This window comes from Schistocerca gregaria, chromosome 7 (assembly GCF_023897955.1).
Source record: "Schistocerca gregaria isolate iqSchGreg1 chromosome 7, iqSchGreg1.2, whole genome shotgun sequence".
Classification (NCBI taxonomy): domain Eukaryota; kingdom Metazoa; phylum Arthropoda; class Insecta; order Orthoptera; family Acrididae; genus Schistocerca; species Schistocerca gregaria.
This window is the reverse complement of record NC_064926.1, coordinates 570,733,481-570,758,858: the sequence shown is the minus strand read 5'-3', so window position 1 is coordinate 570,758,858 and position 25,378 is coordinate 570,733,481. Positions and strand designations below refer to the sequence as shown.

At 44.6% G+C, this 25,378-nt stretch overlaps 1 protein-coding gene across 1 annotated transcript in view; it reads right to left on the bottom strand.

Moving 5' to 3' along the window:
• The window catches only part of LOC126281955 (nonsense-mediated mRNA decay factor SMG5), a 318,742-nt gene that overhangs the window by 279,982 nt on the left and 13,382 nt on the right, over positions 1-25,378 (bottom strand). Inside the window, exon 2 of the mRNA XM_049981327.1 lies at positions 4,323-4,548. Within this exon, the coding sequence (XP_049837284.1) occupies positions 4,323-4,548 (226 nt within the window). The remainder of the gene's footprint in view (positions 1-4,322; positions 4,549-25,378) is intronic.

The window sequence follows — 25,378 nt, the reverse complement described above, 5'->3', positions numbered from 1 at the left end:
CTGTAGGAATCAGCATGGATTTCGAAAAAGACTGTCGTGTGAAACCCAACTCGCGCCGCAGGGGAGTGTCATAGGACCGTTGCTATTCACAATATACATAAATGACCTGGTGGATGACATTGGAAGTTCACTGAGGCTTTTTGCGGATGATGCTGAGGTGTATCGAGAGGTTGTAACAATGGAAAATTGTACTGAAATTCAGGAGGATCTGCAGCGAATTGACGCATGGTGCACGGAATGGCAATTGAATCTCAATGTAGACAAGTGTAATGTACTGCGAATACATAGAAAGATAGGTCCCTTATCATTTAGCTACAAAATAGAAGGTCAGCAACTGGAAGCAGTTAATTCCATAAATTATCTGGGAGTACGCATTAGGAGTGATTTAAAATGGAATGATCATATAAAGTTGATCGTCGGTAAAGCAGATGCCAGACATTCATTGGAAGAATCCTAAGGAAATGCAATACGAAAACAAAGGAAGTAGGTTACAGTACGCTTGTTCACACACTGCTTGAATACTGCTCAACAGTGTGGGACCCGCACCAGATAGGGTTGATAGAAGAGATAGAGAAGATCCAACGGAGAGCAGCGCGCTTCGTTACAGGATCATTTAGTAATCGCGAAAGCGTTACGGACATGATAGATAAACTCCAGTGGAAGACTCTGCAGGACAGACGCTCAGTACCTCGGTACGGGCTTTTGTTAAAGTTTCGAGAACATACCTTCTCCGAAGAGTCAAGCAGTATATTGCTCCCTCCTACGTATATCTCGCGAAGACACCATGAGGATAAAATCAGAGAGATTAGAGCCCACACAGGATCATACCGACAATCCTTCTTTCCACGTACAATACGAGACGGGAATAGAAGGGAGAACCGATAGAGGTACTCAGGGTACCCTCCGCCACACACCGTCACGCGGCTTGTGGAGTATGGATGTAGATGTAGATGTAGATGTAGACGTACTGAGACTAACGCACACAGCTTTTTCATGTGTCACTGTCATACACTGGCAGGATATAGAACAGCACGTCATAAAAGAGGAGGGGAAAATGCAGTGCCTGGGTGGTTTTATAGTCTGTTGTTGATCGATTCATTATCAACGTAGCAGATGGCAGTTCCAGAACTGAAATGTATTTCTCGGATTTGGATAAGAAAAGAGCTACGAGATTACCAGGCAGCTGACTGTAATTAATACCTTCAGTGGCTTCAGTATTCAACAGTACGGTGAAATCCCTGCAGTATGCTTTTGTATCACACATAGCTCGTTCAGAAAAATTACCATGAGTTTAAGTTAGGAATTTTCATCATTCTTATTTGTAATCAGAATACATCAGATGAGAATGAGAGCATTTTATGCTTTACATCCCGTCATCTAAGAAGCGTGCAGCAGTGCTGGAGTTTTGCCGAATATTATTTCATTCTCTTTAAAAATTAAATGACACTCAAAGCTACATTGTTTCTTTGCTGTCTCTTTTTACACCTGAACTGCAAATGCTCACATCATTGCCTAACCGGCAATGATGGACTGCTGGTTAGCCAGTGCTGTCCAAGTTTAATGCGCCAGTAAAGCTGTTGTCCCACACATTATTGCTCAGCCTGTGTGCGTCTAACACAGCATAAAATGTATCCTTATAGTTGTACCTGACTGTATTGGTCACAGCTTGGCTTCTGCTACACATGAAACAAAATCCAATGAGATTCAAGCAAATGTGGAAGAATACACGGTGTAATGTTTACATCAGGTTAATTCTTATGATAAACAGATTACAATGCAAAAATTATACCTTGTTCATCAAGGAAGAAATATGGACCCTCTGCTGTTCTTAATTTTTTGTAAACAATTTAGGATACAATGACAGCAGTCCTCTGAGACTGTTTGCAGATGATGCTGTCATTTGCTGCATAGTAAAGTTATTAGAAGATCAAAATGAACTGCAAAATGTGGACAAGATATCTGCATGATGTGAAACTGCTAATTGACCCCGTACAACAAACAGCGCGAGATCTTCCACATAACTAGTGAAATCTGTTAAAATACAAGTACACATCAAATCACACAAGACCGGTTGTCAAAAAATTACAAACACCTTAAATTAGTAGCATCGCACAGAAAATGTTGTCGGGAAAGCGAATCAAAGAAATGTTTTATTGGCAGAGCGCTAAAAATGTGCAAGAAATCTACTAAAGAGACTACCTTCTGTAGGTTTGTTGATTCTGTTCTGGTGTACTGCTGTGAGGTATAGTATCCTTACCAGATAAGATTTTTGGAGGACATCAAAGAAGTTCAAAGAAGGGCAGCTTGTTTTGTACTACCACAAAATAAGGAAAGGAGTACTCTATCCCAGCAGTTCATAGACACACACACCCTGTGCAGACGAGTATTGTCCTGTTGCATTAGAGTAACGGCATGAGGGTGCTGGATGGCTGATGTACCACAGTATTGCCACTACCAGCTATGACCTGAGGTCACACCTGACGGTTCCCCACACTTTCACACAAGGAGTAAAACCACCGAGCCTCTCTAAAATGTCGGAAGAATAAGGCACCTCCCCAGGCTGCTGCTACAGTGGTTGACGACGGTCGTCCGACGGAAGTGCAGAAGCGTTATTCACTGCTGAACACTGTGCGATGCCAGTTATCAGCAGTCCACATTTCTCAGTGACACAACCACTCTAAATGCAGCCACTTGTGTTTTGGTGTTAACAGCAGCTGCCGTATGGGACGGTAATTCCAAAATTTCTGGGTGCTGCCGATGTCTGACCAAAGGTGTGTGATAACACAGAATGTTGGGACTACATTACTTGTTCTCAGATGGCAAGCATTGATATTAAGGTGTTACGATGTACTCGGTACACAGTACAGGGTTCCCACCTTGTGGTACGGTCAACTGGAACCACGGCAAGTAGTACACCCATGCGATTACATATCGAGCCACCGCCACATCCAAACACCCCACAACTCTACCAGCCAGCTAAATGAACACTCACAGTGAGGCCCCTTCCAAACCCTGCCGGGCGCCGGTAATGCTGTCAGTATACTGAGTATACTGAGTGTAGCATCACTGCGTTCTTCACAGTGATCAATCAATGTCCGACACTGTTAACGACCTTTATGTACCCTACAAGGCTTGGTAACAACACTGATCACAAACAACACTGACACACTCTGTTGGCTGTTCTACCTGACACAGAAAATTGCAACTCTAATCACTTACGTAACTGCCGTTGGAATGTACGGGTACAAAGTCACATTTACATCCGATGCGGTCTTCTTGATGCTTCACTTTTTTTTATAGACAGTGCAAACTAAAAAGTACTGGGAAGAAGCATCAGCTAGCCTAGCTCCTGTACTTTCCTTAACTGGTGCTGGCAACCTTATGACAACTATTTTGCCCAAATAAAACTTCACATCACCCTTCCCACATAATAGGAACTGCTGAAGATAATTTCCAGCTGTGTATCCTTATTTGAGCCACTGAATGATTCTTGGAAATTAATTAAGCTTCGTGAGTTGGAAAACATACAAAATACTTCTGCAACTCATTCTAATTATGCACTTGAGTAACTGGGTTCCCCATCAGGTCGGAGTAATGCAAAATATTGAAGTAATTCAAAAGCATGCTGCTAAATTTGTTACCAGTTGGTTCAACTGGAACAAAAGTGTTAAGGAATTGGAATCACTGGAAAGAAGAAGACAAACTTTTTGGAAAACACTACTGAACAGGTTTTAGGGGGCCAATACATATGACAGAGTGCAAAACAGCTCCCATATCTCAAATGACTGTATAAACTAATGCCATTTAGCAGTGATACAGAGGCACACAGGCAATTATTTTTGCTTTACTCCATCTCAGAGTGGAACAGGAAAAGGAATGACTACCAATGGTACAAAGTACCCCACCCTTCCTCCGTACACTATGCAACGGCTTGCACAGTATGGATATACAAGGCGTCAACAAAGTTCCGAGGTGGTTTTCACTTACCACTGTACTGGTATTACATAACAGACATATTCAAACAATGGAAATTCCAGGTAGAAATATCAACAATGAAGGAAGAGATGGGCACAGGCATTCTGGGCCAAGCTGCTGGAGTAGGCAGTCATATGTGTGTCAGGTGTGCTTGCTTGCGTGAATAACTGGTGTGTGTTTCTCTTTTTACGATGAAGGTTGAGACCGAAAGCTTACAAGTGTCTTAATTGCGCCTGCCTGCAACTCAGCATGTTATCTTTATCATCTATCTTTTCCCACACTGTCGATAACAAACAAGTTAACACAAAAATTACAGAACGGACGAACAATGATAGTTTAAGACATACCTTTGGCGTTAATTTTTTGGCAGATGTGATGACCTCATAAAAGCCTTTCCTCCATAATAATTCTTCTGTCTTGCGACCATACTGCAAAGGCTGTGCAAATATTATTCTCTCACACAATTCCTTCAGCCTGCTTTGCTTCAGCAGAAGGCTTGATGTAAACAAATCACCCACCTCCTCTGCTAAGCTGCGTCCATCATCCAGCTGCCTTGCTACCTCCGTAACGGTCCTGCAGTAAAACAGGTTAACATTAAGCATAGAAAGGCAGCAACACCACTTATTTCTCATTTTTCTACAACTCCCATATTAAAATCATATTGGACCTACACACAAATTTCAGTATGGACAAGTACATTAGCAAACCTTCACGTATTGTGTACTTATAATCTAGCCTGATGAATCTGTTACATTTCTGAAGAGCAGAAAAAATGGTGACACGGCAGAGATAAGGTAAAATAATGCATATGAGGGCGGAAATTATTTAAAGAAAGGAGAAGAAAAAGAAATAAATACATATTTGCACTTAGAAGAGACTATTATGAATGTGACACTTTACAGCCCAAAGATAATGCAGGTAACAGACCTGAAAATCAGGAGCTTGCTGAATATAAAATAATCTAATGAATTCATTGGTAGAAGAAGAGAGTGCAGATGAGGTGACAGGAGAACCTGTTACCATGCATTCTGAATTACTGAAATGTTTTAAGATTTTAGCAGAGTAGTGGAGGCGGCGGCGGTGGTGGTGGTTATATTAGTAGTAGTAGTAGTAGTAGTAGTAGTTGTTGTAGTTGTTGTTGTTGTTGTGTCTTAATTTTGAAGACTGGTTTGATGCAGCTCTCCACTAGTCTATCCAGCGTAAGCCTCTCTGTCTCCGACAAGAAGAGGCCTCCACTGGTGGGCTCGACTTTTTGAAACAACCAAGTACATGGTGATGTAGGTCAAGACCCCAGGTATCGCACCCTGCTGCCATTCACTCTGGTGGGTCCCTGTTTGCGAGTAAATGAAAAAAATTTCAGACTTTTGTGTGACAATCAATACTGTTAAAAAAGATGTATTACACAGACAGGTTGTGTGGTGTAATTGATAGCTTCACATTCATGAGGTTTAGGATTCGAATATCATCAGATGCATTTTTTTTAATTTTTAAATCTTCATTGAAATTACTCTAATCATTATTTTTATTCAATTAATTTGTTTAAACGTAAAGTTTTATATCTGTTCCTTTGTCACACAATTTAATCATGTATGAACATGCTTCATTTTTTCTTTGTATCATTCTTTTTCCCTTTCCAAGTCGAAACAGACAATATAAACAAAACATGAAGAAGTTCCTTTTTCAATTTTCTCAATTGTGCTCCTTGAAAAGAATGTCGCCTTCCCTTCAGTGGTTCCCACTTCAAGTCCACAAATCATCTTAATAATACTTGTGTGTTGTTTGAACCTACTGATAACAAATGTAGCAGCCTGCCTCTGAATTGCTTTGATGTCTCCCTTTTACCTGACTTGGTGCAGATCCCAAACACTCTAACGGTTCTCAACAACAGGTCACACTAGTGTCCTATACCGGATGTCCTTTACAGGTGAACCTCACTTTCCTAAAATTCTCCTGATATTTCTAAATGACCATGTGCCTTCTCTACCACAATCCTTACATGCTTGTTCCATTTCACTTTGCTCTTAGGCCTAGATATTTAATCGACATGACTGTGTATGGCATCACAGAACCAATGCTGTATTCGAACATTATGCGTTTGTTTTTCCTACTCTTTTGTGTTAGCTACATTTTTCTACATTTAGAGCTAGTTTGCACTTACCACACTGACTAGAAATTTTGCCTAAGTCATCTTGTATCCTACTATGGTCTCTCAATTTTGACACCTTTCCTTACACAATAGCATCCTCAGCAAGCAACTGCAGCTTGTTGCCCTCCCTGCCTGCCAGATCATTTGTGTGTACAGAAAATAACAGGAGTCTTATCACACTTCCCTGGGGCACTCTTGACAATACATCTGTCCCTGCCGAACACTCACCATCAAGGAAGTCTTTGAGCCACTCGTGTATTTCAGAATCTAGTCCGTACACTTGTATCTTCATTAACAGTTGGCAGTGTGGCACTGTGTCAAATGCTTTACCGAAATGTGGGACTATGGAATCTGCCTGTTGCACTTCATTCATAGTTCACAGGATATCATGCAAGTGATGCTTTCTAAAACTGTGCTGATTTGTGGACAGAAGCCTTCAAGGAAATTTATTGTATTCAAACAGATTAATATGTTCAAGGATTCTTTCACCATTCTTATATAAAGGAATCACCTGGAGCTTTTTCCAGTCGGTTGGCACTTTGCACTCAGAAATAGATTCACAATAAATGCAAGCTAAGTAAGTGGACAATGCTGTACAGTTCTCTTCGTAAAAATGGACTGGCATGCCAACAAAATATGGCGCCTTATTTGCTATCAACTCTTCTAGTAGTTTCTCTACTCTGGGGATGCTTATTAACATGTCCTCCATACAGGACTCTGTGGGATGGTCAAACAACGTTATATTTATACAATTACTGCACGAACGATTTCTGAAATGCAAAATTTAAAGCTTCTGCTTTACTTCTGCTATCTTCTACTGCTCTATCAGTCTGACTAAACACTGACTGGATAGGTGACTTCAACACACTTAGCGATTTTACGTATGACCACAATTTTCTTCGGTTCTTAGCAAGATCTTTTGCTAATGTATGATGGTGGAAGTTATTGTGAGCTTCACTATCAAACTGAAACTCCACCTAAACAGAGACAATATTACTGACAACTGCAATGAACATACCCCCTCCTATGATGTCAAATCTGTCTTTTCGATATATGTTCCATGAATCACTGAATACCTCAAGAGCCTCCTACTTTTGGTTTCAGTCAGCTCTCAGTCCCAAGAATAATCTGGGTACGAGAAGTTTCCTGGAGGACAGAAAATTTGGGAACTTTGTTACGAATACAATTTAATTTTTTTTTCCCCCCCCCTCCACTTGAAGTGTCTTTACTCTGGATGCAAGTTGTCTGGTGAGTGTTCATCAGAGGAACTGAAACTACTGCCTAGCTAAAAAAAAAAAAAAAAAACAACCCACGTGCAATTCACAAGTACTCTGCTACCTGAGTAGCTGTTTTCTTTGTGTAGTGCACCCCTGACCTATCAGGTCAAGGGGAGTCCTACAACTCCCCACCCAATAAAGCAGATCCAGAAACCTGCAGCCAATGCTTCACAGACTCATCTAATCCTTCAGTTGAGCCCTCCACTCAGCTCCAAACCAACGGCCATGACTGACTCTGGAAACAATGCTGCAAACTCAAGCTCTACTAGCAACCCAGGTGTGAGGTCTGCAGCCTTCACCACCTCTGCCAGCTGCCTGGATGAACTGAGGCTGGCTTTAGAACCCAAGCAATAAGTGTCATTGGTCCGACATGAGCCACAACTTGCAGACAACTGCATCCTGCATGCTCGATAACAGCAGGCAAGGCCTCCTCCACATCTCGGATGAAGGGTCCCAGCAGACATACAGAGTGCACACTGATCTTCTGGCGCTGTATGCCATGCGCCCAAGGGACTCCATAACACACCTAACATTGGAGCTCCCAATAACTCGTAAACCCCTCTCCCCTTGCGCCTGCTCAAACCCTGCTGAAGGGGTGACCCCCTGTCCACTCAAACGGCAAATGGGCAACGCCACATGACCAGCCTCTACATTGTCCGTACGCCTCAATCAGATGTGTTATCATCCACCACTCAACCCCTGTGAGGGCAGGTCCATCACGTCGGATACAATAGGAGATGCTTCACCAGCACAGCCTGTGAGGGAAACAAGCTTCTCTAGTGAAGCCCCAAGTGAGAAAAGAACGGTATACCCAATAACAAATCCTCACTATGATCATGATGCACAGTTAGCATAAAGCACAGTGCTTAGAATATTGATACTCTTCAGTGGAAACCAGAGAATAATTAATAATTACAGAACAAATGTTTTTAAGAACAGTTTACAATAGATGGCCTACAATAAAACTTATAATGAATTCCAAGTACAGTTTAGAGCAAGAATAAAATAATGTGTAACCTTTCGCTATTCCCCATTCCGCTTTTTTTTGTGTAAGTCAAGAGTTTTTGTGCTTTTTTTAATTTTTTCAGACAAATGTACAGTCTCTCAAACACACTTGTTGTACACTTTTTTTTTGTTAAATTTCACTTTTAGTAACAGTTATTTGACTTCATCACTTTCTCAATCAACGATAGGCTTTTCTATCAGTATAACTATAACATATACTGACGTCTGATCTAATTTCACGATACAGTGTGTGAATTGGCATATCTAAGGCTTGTGCTACCATCTAGCGAAACTTATGCCCATCGAATTGGGATAAAAGTCTGTATCAGTATGCTACCACCTGGTGGCACTGATGTAAGCGTGTAGTTGAGTGGTAAGGACTAGCTGTGCATGCCAAGAGCTACGCACATTGTTCATCAAATCTGTACGTATCTGACCCATAAGGCAGTTATGTCACACCAGTTGCACATGCACAAAAGCTCATTAAATTGTGCACAACTGAAGATGTGCTCATGATCCTGATATCAAGTTTCAAGTTGTGCAGAGTCTACTGGAGTAGCAATGTAGTATAGCATGGTAGATTTAGTGCTATGTATTTTAGATTACTGCATCTATGTTACGTTTAACAGAATTCACAGAAAAATAACCAATAAATCCGATGTGTCAAAAGTTAGGGTGCTCACGTGTTCTTACATAGCAACCGCCACTGTGACTGCCCCGTCATTTGCAACTGATAATGGAAGAGTATATTAACCAGCAACAGGTCTTGAAGGGCCAACTGTACCGACTGACAGCTATGTCACCCTCAGGCCTTGATGTCGCTGGATGAAGATACAGAGGGGCATGTGGTCAGCAAACCACTCGTCCAACCGTTGTCAGTTTTTGTGATCGGGCAGCACCGGTCATTACACTGCCCAAAAAATCACCACGCTGTACAAACAAACATGGATTCACTACTTCAATAGCCGACCAATTACAGAGATGCTTATCCAGTACAGAATATCAAGGAAGCAATGGATAACTTGGGACAGTATAAATACTTCTCTACAATACATGCAAATAGCAGTTATCATCACCTGGATGTAATGCCAGACCACCAAAGACTGCATTTACTGTTCCTTCAGGTCGTCAACAGTAACGATGAATGCTGTTTGTTTAAAAAATGCACATCACATTTCGACAGTTGCTGAATGGATTGTTATGGGGTTTGAAGCTGCGACAATGCATGGTGTACTTTAAAGATATCATATTTTCAAAGGATATGAAGGAACATGTGCAGTGGTTAAAAGTAGTTTTTAAGATATTAAGTTCCAAATGCCTCATTCTAAGCAATAAGACATTTCCTTTTGCTTTACAGGAAGTGAATACTTACAACACATGATTAGCCAGGACGGTGCAAAAATGGATCCCAGATTGACATACCTAGTGCAACGTTTCATAGCACTGCAGACACACAAAGAATTACAGTCATTTTTAGGATTAGCAAAAATTGCTATAGAAAATTTGTGATAGGATTTGTGGGTATTGAACGAACACTAACACATCTGCAGAGGACGGGTATGAAGTTCCAACGGGGAGCAAAATGTCAAGCTACATTTGAAAAACGGAAAGAGGCATTAACAACTAGACCTGCGTTGATACTACCAGATTACAAAATGGAATTTATTTAATTGTGTGATGCTAACAACCACTTAGTAGGTTCTGTTCAGAGTCAAGAAGAACAGGGCAAGAAGCATAAGTGGCTTACAATTAATGGCAAATGAACAGGGCTGAGAAAAATCTGAAAGGTTGTTTGGTTTAAAAGCCCCATCACACAGACTTATGCAATGGATTTTAAAAGTCAGCAATTTTGACTTTGAAGTGATACATAAACCAGCTTAAAACAAAACAGTAATGCAGATGCGAATTGCAGAAACACATGTATAATACAGGCACTGGATCGTAGATCTGCTGAGTGGCTGTACACGCAACTTGCCAACACAGACTGCATGCTATTCACAACATGGCCACAGTTCGCTGTTCACAATGGGTTACGTAGGACAACCAGGCTTCAGCCGCACATAATAGTGCCAACTGTGCTGCAGGAAGAGCTACTGGAAGAAGCACATGATCCAAATTTTGTCTGGGTGTGGAGAGTGTTGACAACAGACTGAAGGGTAGCTGGACGTTATTGGTGGAGGACACAGAAACAAGACGTGGATCAGTATGTAAGAAATTGTGAACTATGTGTGCAACACGCAGGTTTAAGTCACCAGCAAGTGCCACTACACAAGTTGTCAGAGGCAACCAAAGCCTTTAAGATGAGTGGCATGGATATTTTAAGAGTTTTGGCCTGGCACTATTAGAAAACCATTATGTTGTTGTTGCTGTCATTGTCTTCAGTCCAGACACTGGTTTGATGCAACTCTCCGTGATACCCTACCCTGTGGAAGCTGCTTCATCTCCCAGTACCTACTGCAACCTACATCCCTCTGAATTTGCTTAGTGTAGTCACCTCTTGGTCTCCCTCTACGATTTTTACCCTCCACACTGCCCTCCAATACTAAAATGGTAATCCCTTGATGCCTCAGAACATGTCCTACCAACCGATCCCTTCTTCTAGTCAAGTTGTGCCACAAATTTCTCTTCTCCCCAATTCTACTCAGTACCTCCTCATTAGTTATCTGATCTACCCTTCTAATCTGCAGCACTCTTCTGTAGTACCCCATTTAGAAAGCTTCTATTCTCTTCTTGTACAAACTAAGCAATACATTCCTCCCCGTCCAACAACAATATTCCTACCCTCAGACCACACAGAAGCATCCCCCTTGTCACCCAATATTATCCTGGCCTCGAATACATCAATAAATTACTCCGCCAGGGATATGACTTTCTCAAGTCAACCCCTGAAATGAGATCATCCCTTGACAAAATTCTCCCCACACCACCAAGAGTTGCCTTTCGTCGTCCCCCTAACCTCTGTAACATCCTTGTTAAACCCTACAATATTCCCAGACTACCTTCTCTACCCAGCGGTTCCTACCCCTGTAACCGACCCCGCTGCAAAACCTGCCCCATGCATCCCCCCACAACCACCTACTCCAGTCCCGCTACTGGTAAAACATACACAATTCAAGGCAGGGCCACATGTGAAACTACACACGTCATTTATCAGCTGACATGCCTGCACTGCACAGCCTTTTACATTGGTATGACAACAACTAAACTGGCTGAGCGCATGAACGGACACAGACGAACTGTCCGCCTAGGAGATGTCCAATACCCAGTAGCGGAGCATGCCCTCCAGCATAATTCTAGGGACCTAGGAACCTGCTACACCGTATGTGCTATTTGGCTTCTCCCACCCAACACCAGTCCCTCTGAACTGCGGAGATGGGAACTTGCACTCCAGCACATCCTTTCATCACGCCATCCCCCTGGACTGATCCTACGTTAAACCACCTCACTCCCATTTACTTTTCAGTCTTCTCCTCTTTTACTTTCTTTTTAGCCATTCATGCATCTTTTCATCCTACATCTTTATACTATACACCTCTTTACTTCTGTATTCATCCTTTTTGGTTTGAAGCTGGCACAGTACCTACAGTAGAATATCTTTGGCTTCCCTCTGACAACCATGCCTCCATCCTTGCTACCCTCCCTGTTTTCCTTTCCCTGTTGCTTCATAACCTGGGTTGTGAGTAACTATATCCACTTTCCCTTCTTCTCTTTCTTTCCCCTCTCTCCTCCCTGATGAAGGAACATTTATTCCGAAAGCTAGGAACTTAAATTTTCGGTTGTTTTTTGTGTTTCTATCGGCTGTACTGAGCTGAGGTAAGTACTGGCCAGCCCCTCTATCTCTTTGTTAGTAATTGTTTCACACGATTAAGGCATCTGACATTCCATGCTCCGATCTGTAGAACGCCAGTTTTCTTTCTCCTGATTATGACATCCTCCTGAGTAGTCCCCGCCCAGAGATCCAAATGGGGGACTATATTACCTCCCGAATATTTTACCCAAGAGGATGCCATCATCATTTAACCATACAGTAAAGTTGCATGCTCTCGGGAAAAATTACGGCTGTAGTTTCCCCTTGCTGTCAGCAGTTCGCAGTACCAGCACAGCAAGGTCATTTTGGTTAATGTTACAAGGCCAGATCAGTCAATCATACAGACTGTTTCCCCTGAAGTACTGAAAAGACTGCTGCCCCTCTTCAGGAACTACATGTTTGTCTGGCCTCTCAACAGATACCCCTCTGTTGTGGTTGCACCTAAGGTACAGCTATCTGTATTGCTCAGGCATGCAAGTCTCCCACCAACGTCGATGTCCATGGTTCATGGGGGGGGGGTCCACCACTACGTTATGACAATTATAATTGCATGATTGAGGGGGTATGGGACTACACAGTGAAGTCATCAGTCCCACAATACCCAAGTTACAAACGGAATGGAGAAGGTCTGCTAAACGTGGAGAGGAGTCAAACTATAGAAAGGGGTAATTAAAACACACACTGTAGAAGGTATAAAAGAGTAGCCCAAATCTAAAACTGGGAAAACAGAAGGATAAAAAAGCGGTGTTTTCTAGAGGGAGTGGTCGTGGGTCCCAGACCGAGAAAATGTGAAGAGGGTCACAACCACCCTGCCCCTGCTCCAGGAGTAAAGCAAAACCTTACATCTGAAAATAAAAACCTCTTTCACTGCTGAAACCGAGAGCCAGTTCTACCACCTGCAAATCATCTGCCAATACGAAATTTAAGGATCTGAGAGACTATACTTTGTACAAAGGGCCAAAAGATGGGGACATTCCACCAATATATGGGAGACCGTCAGTCTGGCTCCACAACCACATTTTAGGGGTGATTCATTATGCAAGAGGAAACAATGAGTGAGGCTGGTATGACCAATGTGTAGACACCTTCCAAAAGGCACAGAGGGAAGAGCACCAAACCACAACAGACTCCCTGATTGTGCACAGTTCATTACTGTGAGCAGTAGCGCACCAGATGTCATTCCACTTTTGGGCAAAGAAAGCTGTGACATACATCTGCATATCCGAAGCTGGAATCATGAAAGAGAGTGGGTAATACAGATCTGCTTCTCTAGACAAACAATCATCCAGTTCATTCCCTGGGATGCCTACATGACCCAGAGACAGACAACTGAGCAGGTGGCACTGCCAAGGACAGAGAGGTGGTCATGGATAGCAGAGACCAAAGGGTTGGTTGGTTGGTTTGTGGGGGGTTACAGGGACCAGACTGCTATGGTCATCGGTCCCTTTTTCCAAATACTAAAAACACCCACAGAGGATAAAAACGATCAACAGACGATAAGACAGACGACACAGAACAAGAGAAACATAGACAAAGACCAGACAAGACGAACTAAAATCACACAGAGTGTGACGGTGGTTGGCCGACCATACAAACAAAAAGGGAAAAGCCAACCACCGAGAAACACCGGAAAAAAAAAATCAGACGAATCATAGGCCATAGGCCAGAATCAACACAAAAACACACACTTACATTAAGCGATAAAATCCCCCTGCCCGAATAAAACGCAGAACTATGTCCACTATGGAAGAGTCGTCAGATAAAAGCGCAGAGAGCGTATCAGGCAGCGCAAAAGTCTGCCTGAGCACAGTTAAAAGGGCGCACTCCAACAGAATATGGACCACCGTCAAGGACGCCCCACAACGACAAAGAGGGGGATCCTCACGACACAGTAAATAACTGTGCGTGAGTTGGGTGTGGCCAATGCGGAGCCGACAAAGGACGACTGATTCCCTGCGGTTGGCTTGCATGGAGGACCGCCACACAGTAGTCGTCTCCTTGATACGGCGGAGTTTGTTTGGCACGGGCAGGTTGCGCCACTCAGTGTCCCATAAATCGAAAACTTTGCGGCCCAATAGTGCCCGCAATCCAGTCGCCGGGAGGCCAATCTCCAGAGATTGTGGCCTCTTTCACCAGGCGGTCAACAGTTTCATTTCCAGGTATCCCAACATGGCCCGGGGTCCAAACGAAGACCACAGATCTGCTGCAACGGGCAAGAGTATGCAGGGACTCCTGGATAGCCATCACCAGACGAGAACGAGGGAAACACTGGTCGAGAGCTCATAAACCGCTCAGGGAATCGCTACAGATAACGAAGGACTCACCTGAGCAGGAGCGGATGTACTCTAGGGCACGAAAGATGGCGACCAGCTCAGCAGTGTAAACACTGCAGCCAGCTGGCAACGAACGTTGTTCAGAATGGTCCCCTAGAGTTAGTGCATAGCCGACACGACCAGCAACCATCGAACCGTCGGTATAGACAACAACAGAGCCGTGATACGTGGCCAGGATGGAATAAAAGCGGTGTCGGATGGCCACCGGAGGGACTGAGTCCTTCAAGCCCTGTGCCAAGTCGAGCCGAAGGCAAGGGCGAGGCACACACCATGGGGGTGAACGCAGAGGGGCCCGGAAAGGAGATGGTACAGGGAAACACCCAAGCCCGTAGAGAAGCTGTTTGACGCGTACGGCGATCGGACAACCCGACCGGGCCGACGTTCTGGCAGACGGACGACTGACTGAGGGAACAGGACACGATAATTTGGATGCCCGGGCGGCAGAATAAGCAGCCAATAATTGTTGGCGTCGTAACCGCAGTGGAGGGACACCTGCCTCCACAAGTATGCTGTCCACAGAGCTGGTCCGGAAGGCACCAGTGGCAAGGCGTATCCCGCTGTGGAGGATTGGGTCCAGAAGCCGCAACGCAGATGGGGATGCTGAGCCATAAGCCAGACTCCCATAGTCCAGACGGGACTGGATCAACGCCTGGTAAAGCCGTAGGAGAGTAGATCGGTCGGCGCCCCACCTGGTGTGACTCAGGTATCGCAGAGCATTTAGATGGCGCCAACACGCCTGTTTAAGCTGCCGAATATGAGGAGCCAAGTCAACGGGGCATCAAAAACCACCCCCAAAAACCTATGTGATTCCAACACTGAAAGAAGCTCGCCGTCAAGATAAAGCCGCGGCTCCGGGTGAACAGTGCGTCGCCGGCAGAAATGCATAACGCAGGTCTTGGCTGCCGAAAACTGAAAACCATGCGCTACAGCTCAAGACTGCGCCTTGCGAATTGCACCCTGTAGCTGACGTTCAGCAGCTGCAATGCCTATAGAGCTGTAGTAAAGGCAGAAGTCGTCAGCATAGAGCGAAGCGGAGACAGAATTTCCCACGGCCGCAGCGAGCCCGTTAATGGCTATTAAAAACAGACAGACACTTAGAACAGAACCCTGTGGCCCACCGTTCTCCTGGACTTGGGAGGAACTATATGAGGCCGCGACGTGCACGCGGAAGGTACGATACAACAGAAAATTGCGGATATAGATCGGCAGAGGGCCCCGAAGGCCCCATCTATGAAACGTAGAAAGGATGAGATGACGCCATGTCGTATCATACGCCTTCCGCATGTCAAAAAAGACAGCGACCAGATGCTGACGGCGGGCAAAGGCAGTACGGATGGCCGACTCCAGGCTCACCAGATTGTCGGCGGCGGAGCGGCCTTTACGGAACCCACCCTGAGACGGAGCTAGAAGGCCCCGAGACTCCAGTACTCAATTCAAGTGCCGGCTCACCATCCGTTCAAGCAACTTGCAAAGAACGTTGGTGAGGCTAATGGGGCGGTAGCTGTCCACCTCCAAAGGGTTCTTCCCCGGTTTCAGAATGGGGACAACAAGACTTTCCCGCCATTGCGACGGAAACTCACCCTCGACCCAAATGCGGTTGTAAAGACCGAGGAGGCGTCGCTGGCAGTCCACTGAAAGGTGTTTCAGCATCTGAGAGTGGATGCTATCTGGGCCAGGAGCGGTATCAGGACAAGCGGCGAGGGCACTGTAGAATTCCCACTCACTGAATGGAACATTGTACAATTCAGGATGGTGGGTGCGAAAAGAAAGACCGACGTTCTATCCACTCTTTAATGGAAAGGAAGCCCAAGGGGTAGTTGGCAGAAGCAGAATTCAGAGCAAAGTGCTCTGCCAAGCGGTTTGCAATGACGTCGGAGTCGGTACAAACTGCTCCATTCAGTGAGAGCGCAGGGACGCTGACAGGGTCCGATAGCCATAGAGGCGGCAAATCTTGGCCCAGACCTGTGATGGAGTGACATGGAGGCCAATGGTGGACACATACCGCTCCCAGCACTCCTGCTTGCACTGGCGGATAATGTGGCGGGCTCGCGCACGCAGCCTTTTGAAGGCAGTAAGGTGTTTGATTGAGGGATGTCGCTTGTAACGCTGGAGCGCCCGCCGGCGAGCTTTAATCGCTTCAGCGATCTCAGGCGACCACCAAGGCACAGTCCGCCGCCGAGGGGACCCTGAAGAACGGGGAATGGCAGATTCGGCGGCAGTAACGATGCCGGTGGTGACCGATTGAACCACTGCATCAATGTCATCGTTAGAGAGAGGCTCAATAGCGGCAGTGGAGGAGAACAAGTCCCAGTCAGCCTTATTCAGAGCCCATCCGCTAGGGCGCCCAGAAGACTGACGCTGTGGCAGTGACAGAAAGATAGGAAAGTGGTCACTACCACAAAGGTCGTCATGCTCTCACCATTGGACAGACGGTAAGAGGCTAGGGTTACAGATTGAAAGGTCAATGGCGGAGTATGTGCCATGCGCCACACTGAAGTGTGTGAAGGCACCATCATTTAATATTGAGAGATCGAACTGCAACAATAAATGCTCAACGATGGCGCCTCGACCTGTTGCCACCGACCCACCCCACAGATGGTTATGGGCGTTAAAGTCGCCCAGTAACAAGAAAGGTGGCGGCAATTGAGCTATCAGAGCAGCCAGGACATGCTGCGCGACATCACCATCCGGTGGAAGGTAAAGACTGCAGACGGTAACAGCCTGTGGCGTCCACACCCGAACAGCGATAGCCTCTAAAGGTGTTTGGAGAGGTACAGACTCGCTGTAAAGAGAGTTCAGGACATATATGCAGACGCCACCAGACACCCTTTCATAAGCTGCCCGGTTCTTATAATAACCCCGGTAGCCACGGAGGGCGGGGGTTCGCATTGCCGGAAACCAAGTTTCCTGCAGAGCAATGCAGAGGAAAGGGTGAAGGCTGATAAGTTGGTGGAGCTCAGCTAGATGGTGGAAGAGACCGCTGTAGTTCCACTGGAGGATGGTGTTTTCCATGGCTAAGAAAGGCGTGACGGGACTGGGAAGGGAGATTAAGCCGCTGGGTCACCTGCTGCCTCCGATTTAGCACCTGTGATAGTGCTTGCCATGGTGTCTGATGGACCGGCGAGATCGAGGTCCTCAGCGGACGCCAGAATCTCCACCGCATCCTCAGACGCAGAGCTGGAAGATTGCGGTGGGATGGCTGCCACCAAGAGTTCCTTGGGCTGAGAGCTGTTCTTGGGTTTCTCACGCCGTTCCTTGGGTCGCACCGACTGGGAGGGCTTCACCGATTCAGTCTCCGGGACGGAGGAGGATCATGAAGCCCTACCACCAGCTGATTGCGGGCACTTACGCCACTGTCGGTGGTCAGCCTTCTCGCTGGCGGAAACCTGGGAAGGGAGGCACCCAAGGGACCCCTTGCGAGTGTGAGAAGCCGAAGAAGTTGGACACTTCTCCGGCTTAGACGTGGGGACAAATGTCCCCGATGGGTGGGATGGTGTTGCTCCTGAGGTAGGTGGCGCAGGAGCAGGAGGAGTTGTACTACTCGTCGATCCGGCCACAATTTGAGAAACAGACGGGGCTAGCACACGTGTTGTAGCAGCAGCGTAGGAAGATGTCATTCTCACAGGATGGAGTCGGTCGTATTTCCTTTTGGCCTCAGTATAGGTTAGTCGCTCCAGGGTCTTGTATTCCATGATTTTACGCTCTTTCTGGAAAATTCGGCAGTCTGGCGAGCAAGGTGAATGGTGCTCCCCGCAGTTGACACATATGGGAGGCGGGGCACATGGAGTATTGGGATGTGATGGGCGTCCGCAATCTCGACATGTGAGGCTGGAAGTGCAGCGAGAAGACATATGGCCGAACTTCCAGCACTTAAAGCACCGCATCGGGGGAGGGATATAGGGCTTAACGTCACATCGGTAGACCATCACCTTGACTTTTTCCGGTAAGGTATCCCCTTCGAAGGCCAAGATGAAGGCACCGGTAGCAATCTGATTTTCCTTCGGACCCCGATGAACGCGCCGGACAAAATGTACACCTCGACGCTCTAAATTGGCGCGCAGGTCTTCATCAGACTGCAAAAGAAGATCCCTATGGTAAATAACTCCCTGGACCATATTTAAACTCTTATGGGGTCTGATCGTAATGGCAACATCCCCCAACTTGTTACAAGCGAGTAACCATCGTGACTGGGCAGAGGATGCCGTTTGTATCAGGACTGACCCAGAGCGCATTTTTGACAAGCCCTCCACCTCCCGAAACTTGTCCTCTAAATGCTCGACGAAGAACTGAGGCTTTGTGGAGAGAAAAGACTCCCCATCAGCCCTCGTACAAACTAAGAAGCGGGGCGAATAACTGCTACTGCCATCCTGAGACTTACGTTCCTCCCACGGTGTGGCCAGGGAGGGGAACGTTTTCGGATCGTACTTCTGAGCGTTAAACTGAGCCCGAGAATGCTTAGAGACTGCTGGCGGCTGGCCACCAGCGAGAAACGATGTACCACGCTTCATTGCGGGTCGTCCGCCCTGATGCCACCTACTCCGACTAAGGGCCCTCCCCACGGGTGCAACCCAGCCACAGCAAGAGCCACCTGGCAGGATGGCCGTTGCCGGGAGTCCCGATACCCCAGGAGGATAGGCATCTACTCCTTGGCATACGTGGGGAGTTAATGGCGCAGGCATCAGTAGAGTGATCCCTGTGTTGTCAGGGGGCTACAACCAACAGGGTACATGGCCCCACCACAACGGACTGGCTACCGTGCTGGATGTTAGGTAACATGTGATCCACGGTCGCCGTCGGTGCAGAAAGAGGCACTGAACAGTGCAAGGTGTAATCTGCACGCAGAAACAGAGTAATGCCCAAGAGATGGAGAGCGGACAGGACTGCAATTCAACGGTGTATAAGCTGGCGAAAAGTCTGATCGTAAGGTGGACACAATGCACCAAGTAAGGCGCCCTTCCCCAATCGGCTCGCTCTTCGGAAAATTTTGAGAGATGGAGGTCAAACACAACAGGGGACCATCACATAAGGCCGAAAAGTTTGAGACTCCTTTTGGTCGCCTCTTACGACAGGCAGGAATACCGGGGGCCTATTCCAACCCCCGAACCCGCAGGGGGGAGACCAAAGGGTGATGAGAGTAGCATCAGTCAATAGTATGCAGGCTGCTAATTGAGTTGGTACATCCACATCTACATGGATACTCTGCAAATCACATTTAAGTGCCTGGCAGAGGGTTCATCATACCACTTTCACAATTCTCTATTGTTCCAATCTCGTACAGAGCACACAAAGAACAAACACCTATATCTTTCCATATAAGCTCTGATTTCCTTTATTTTATCATGGTGGTCGTTTCTCCCTATGTAGATTGGTGTTAACAAAATATTTTCACATTTGGAAGAGAAAGTTGGTGATTGGAATTTCATGAGAAGATTTTGCTGCCACTAAAAACGCCTTTGTTTCAATGATGTCCCACCAAATCCTATATCATTTCAGTACACTCTCTCCCCTATTTCATGATAATACAAAACTTGCTGCCCTTCTCTGAACTTTTTCAATGTACTCTGTCAATCCTATCTGGTAAGGATCCACACAGCACAGCACTATTCTGAAAGAGGACGGACAAGCATAGTGTAGGCAGTCTCCTTAGTAGATCTATTACATTTTCTAAGTGTCCTGCCAAAAACAAGGAGTCTTTGGTTTATCTTCCCCACAACATGTGCTACGTGTTCCTTCCATTTTAAGTAGTTCGTAATTGTAATTCCTAGGTATTTAGTTGAATTTACGGGCTTTAGAGTTGACTGATTTACCGTGTAACTGAAGTTTAACTGATTCCTTTTAGCACTCACTTGGATGACCTTACACTTTTCGTTATTTAGGGACAATTGCCGATTTTCGCATCATAGAGACATCTTTTCCAAATCGTTATGCAATTTCTTTTGATCTTCTAATGAGTTTACTAGCTGATAAATGACAGCGTCATCTGCAAACAACCTAAGAGGGCTGCTCAGACTGTCTCCCCCAAATCGTTTATATGGATAAGGAACAGCAAAGGGCCTATAACACTACCCAGCGGAATGCCAGATATCACTTCTGTTTTACTCTATGACTTTCCGTCAGTTAGTACGAACTGTGATCTCTCTGACAGGAAATCACGAATTCAGTCACATAACAGAGACAATATTACATAAGCATGCAATTTCACTACAAGCCACTTGTGTGGTACAGTGTCAAAAGGTACAAATTAAAACACAGTGGAGGGAGGCCTGAGAAACGAAATGGAGGGCTCTGTGAATGGCTAGGAGCTCTGCTGTAAACACATTATATGATCCCAGCAATAAATGGTGTTCTAAGCCAGTAGCAGATGTGAAAGTGTATCCTGCCTATCTATTGCCTTAGAACCATCAGTTTAGAAGATGGTGGCACCCTGGAACCCTGCAAGGACAGCACGTACAAGACGCCAGGAAGCCGTAAGGGCGATAGAGATCTTAGAACCCTGGAATAGGTCTGTCCTAATCCACGGTCTAGACACTGTCCGAGGAGGGGTGTGGGAGGAAATATGCGGGGTGCATCCCAGTGAGTGGATACAGAGGTCCCGACAGGGAGCAGTGAGTCACGTTCCAACCAGCAATCTCACCTGTGGCTGTGGGTAGTCATCAGGAGGGAGGCATCCATCGTTTGTAAAAAGGACAGGGTACACAGTAGAGGTGGGCCAAATGGTTATTCTGGAGTGACCATTATCAAAGTTCCAGTTATTCTTTGATAACCGTTATTGTTAACGGTTACTAATAACTGCCAAGTTATTTTTCGCTAGCGAATACCAAATACTCCGAGAGGCTACAGTTAAATAACGACATAGTTGGAATCCGTCAGTTTAATAATCAGTATAACTGCGAGTAGTGTGAAATGGTAGTAATGTTGGGTGAATCGTGTCATAACCTTAGCTTATTAACTCCGGGTACATTTTAGTTGATGTTAGAATGATTATTAGTGTTTCATATTATATGTTTGTAGGTTATCTGTCGCTATTAGAAATATTATCTTCACAGCTGCAACAGAAAGTACACAGAACTTCGCCACAGCACTGTTTAAGTGAAATGTTAACAACGTGCGTTTTTAAGTATGTTGTAATATGTAAACTGAGTACTGTAGGTTAAACTCTAAGATTAATTTCTTGTGCTGCTCACACAATAGAATAAAGTGTACAGCCTTGTAGTACGTAATGTGACAGATACGTTTACTCCTGTGCTGTAAAAGATAGTCCTATTGGAGAAAGTGTGAGTACGCTAATCCAAGTTTTATGTGAGATTTGGAAACTGCTCTATTTCTCCAGCTACGGCATGTTTATAACATATGAAGACATGCAGATCAAAAAGGTTGACAGTGTTACATTTCTGGGACTACAACTCGTTAATAAATTCACTTGGGAAGGGCATACCACATTTTTTCACTCTATTATTTCATGTTGTTGTTGTGGTCTTCAGTCCTGAGACTGGTTTGATGCAGCTCTCCATGCTACTCTGTCTTGTGCAAGCTGCTTCATCTCCCAGTACCTACTGCAACCTACATCCTTCTGAATCTGCTTAGTGTAGTCATCTCTTGGTCTCCCTCTATGATTTTTACCCTCCACCCTGCCCTCTAATACTAAATTGGTGATCCCTTGATGCCTCAGAACATGTCCTACCAACCGATCCCTTCTTCTGGTCAAGTTGTGCCACAAACTTCTCTTCTCCCCAATCCTATTCAATACTTCCTCATTAGTTATGTGATCTACCCATCTAATCTTCAGCATTCTTCTGTAGCACCACATTTCAAAAGCTTCTATTCTCTTCTTGTTCAAACTAGTTATCGTCCATGTTTCACTTCCATACATGGCTACACTCCATACAAATACTTTCAGAAACGACTTCCTGACGTTTAAATCTATACTCAATGTTAACAAATTTCTCTTCTTCAGAAACACTTTCTTGCCATTGCCAGTCTACATTTTATATCCTCTCTACTTCGACCATCATCAGTTATTTTGCTCCCCAAATAGCAAAACTCCTTTACTACTTTAATTGTCTCATTTCCTAATCTAATTCCCTCAGCATCACCCGACTTAATTTGACTACATACCATTATCCTCGTTTTGCTTTTGTTGATGTTCATCTTATATGCTCCTTTCAAGACACTATCCATTCCGTTCAACTGCTCTCCCAAGTCCTTTGCTGTCTCTGACAGAATTACGATGTCATCGGCGAACCTCAACATTTTTATTTCTTCTCCATGGATTTTAATACCTACTCCGAATTTTTCTTTTGTTTCCTTCACTGCTTGCTCAATATACAGATTGAATAACATCGGGGAGAGACTACAACCCTGTCTCACTCCCTTCCCAACCACTGCTTCCCTTTCATGTCCCTCGACTCTTATAATTGCCATCCATTGTCAAAAGCTTTCTCTAAGTCTACAAATGCTAGAAACGTAGGTTTTTCACCTTCCTTAATCTAGCTTCTAAGATAAGTCGTAGAGACAGTATTGCCTCACGTGTTCCAACATTTCTACGGAATCCAAACTGATCTTCCCCAAGGTCGGCTTCTACTATTTTTTCTATTCGTCTGTAAAGAATTCGCATTAGTATTTACCAGCTGTGACTTATTAAACTGATAGTTCGTTAATTTTGACATCTGTCAGCACCTGTTTTCTTTGGGATTGGAATTATTATATTCTTCTTGAAGTCTGAGGGTATTTCGACTGTCTCATAAAGGAGCATATTCTGTGGTAACTGATCAAACGTAGCAAAAGTTTTTTTGCATGTAAAAGCGTGTAATAAAAATCGTTTGTGGTATAAATTCAAGAACATCATGTAGGAACCTGTTCAAAGAACTTTGTATTATAACCACTGCTTCGAAGTATATTTATTCCTTAATGAAATTTGTTAAAAGTATTTCCAACCAATAGCTCAATACATAATATCAGTACTAGAAATAGGAACAGCAATCTACATAAAGACCTAAAATCACTTACCTTGGTCCAAAAGGGGTCCAATATTCAGGAACATGCATTTTTAATAAACTGCCAGCAAGTCAGCAACCATTAAAAACTTGGTTTCAGATAAAGCACAGCTTACTGTGTGTTTGAAAGACTTTATGATACAGAAGTGTCTGATTCCACCCATCATCAATATGCCGGAAACGGCTATTTTAAGTGTGTTATGACGTCACCACATACACATGGTAACAAACTCGAATATTTATATATAAATTATACAACAACATAAACCACCAAAAATACAATCAAACCAACGGAACAACTGTGGGAAGTTGGGGGTTTTAGGGTGTGGACAAGCTTGTAAAAAAAAAAACACACCATGATCTCAAAACACAAAATGAAGAACAAAAAGAAAAAAAAATACAGCATTCTGCTATACCAACAAAAATCTGCAGGAATCGGACACTTCCCTTGAACACTATAGGTCAACCATAGGTGACCATACCAAAACACCAATACCCACAACTAAAAGCACAAAATTTGGAATCGTACATTTCCATTGACCTACATAGGTAAACCTCAGATGACGATAGCAAAATATCAACACGTACAACTATGAAAATGGGAATCGGTCATTTCCGGTGACCTATATAGGTCCTCCACAGCTACTGATGCCAAAAAACCAACACCTACAACTGCGAAAAATAAAACCACAATCCCAAAAGTACACAAATCAATCATCCCTACATAAATTAAATCACATTCAACACTCCGTAAATACACAAAACATCACAGCTAAATTCCGGCACTGCAAACTAGATCGGCCAGGTGCCCCCCCCCCCCCCCCCCCACACACACACACACACAGAAACCAACTCATAAACACCGTGCCGTAATGACATTTACACACCACAACACCTTTTTACATTGAAGCAGACTGGTGGAATTGGACGCTTCCATTGACCCCTCCTTCTACTTTGTAGATGAATATCGTAACAGACTGATAGACCAGCTTAGGTAAAAATTCTGTAATATTTCAGTTTTGACAGCACTTGGTTGCAACAGTCAAGATCGGATATTGTGTGTATGATAAATTTATTAAAAGTGCGTAACTGTGTTTTATTCTGACAGTGTATCAATTCTGTAAATATTAGCAGGTACTGTAATATATTCACATATTTTGACAAGCTCCTGACAAATGATGAGGATAGTAATTATTATATTCAACTGTATTATGTTGTACTTCCTGACATGTTATTTGTAATTCGCGATGGCCAGTGGCTATTTCCGAAGAAGTAATTAAATATTGGTTTGCTCCAGTAACTATTGTCTCTGAAACATCACCGGGGTTTAAGACTGGAGTCACTGTGGCAGGAACACAGACACACAGCTATTCCGTTACCAACTTCCAGGTTACTGTAATGGTAGCCCGATAACTGCCAGAGAGCGAGAACTGTGAGCCAATAACGATAACTGCCAGAGGAAAATACCGATCTCTGACAGTTATTTCCATAGTCGCTCAAATTCCTTATGGTACCTCTCTTTATACTACCCATCCAAGTTAAATCGACATATGAGGAGGTGGCTTAAGGGAACAACCGTACTTGTTAATGCCTGTACTGCACCTCCTATCAGCCACCGCTCGGACATTAACTGTATTTAATTGTTTGTGCTAAAAGTAATGATTACGCCCGATATAGAACACAGTTCTTATCAACAGATGGCTCACAGTCTCACAGTTATTCCCATGGCTTATAGAACGCCTTCCAAATGGTCTACCCTTTTCTTAGTTCCTAGCCAGATCTCCAAAGAGTTGACGGGAAAGCATAGTGCGATCTTCGGTCAACAGATGGCGCGAGGCACT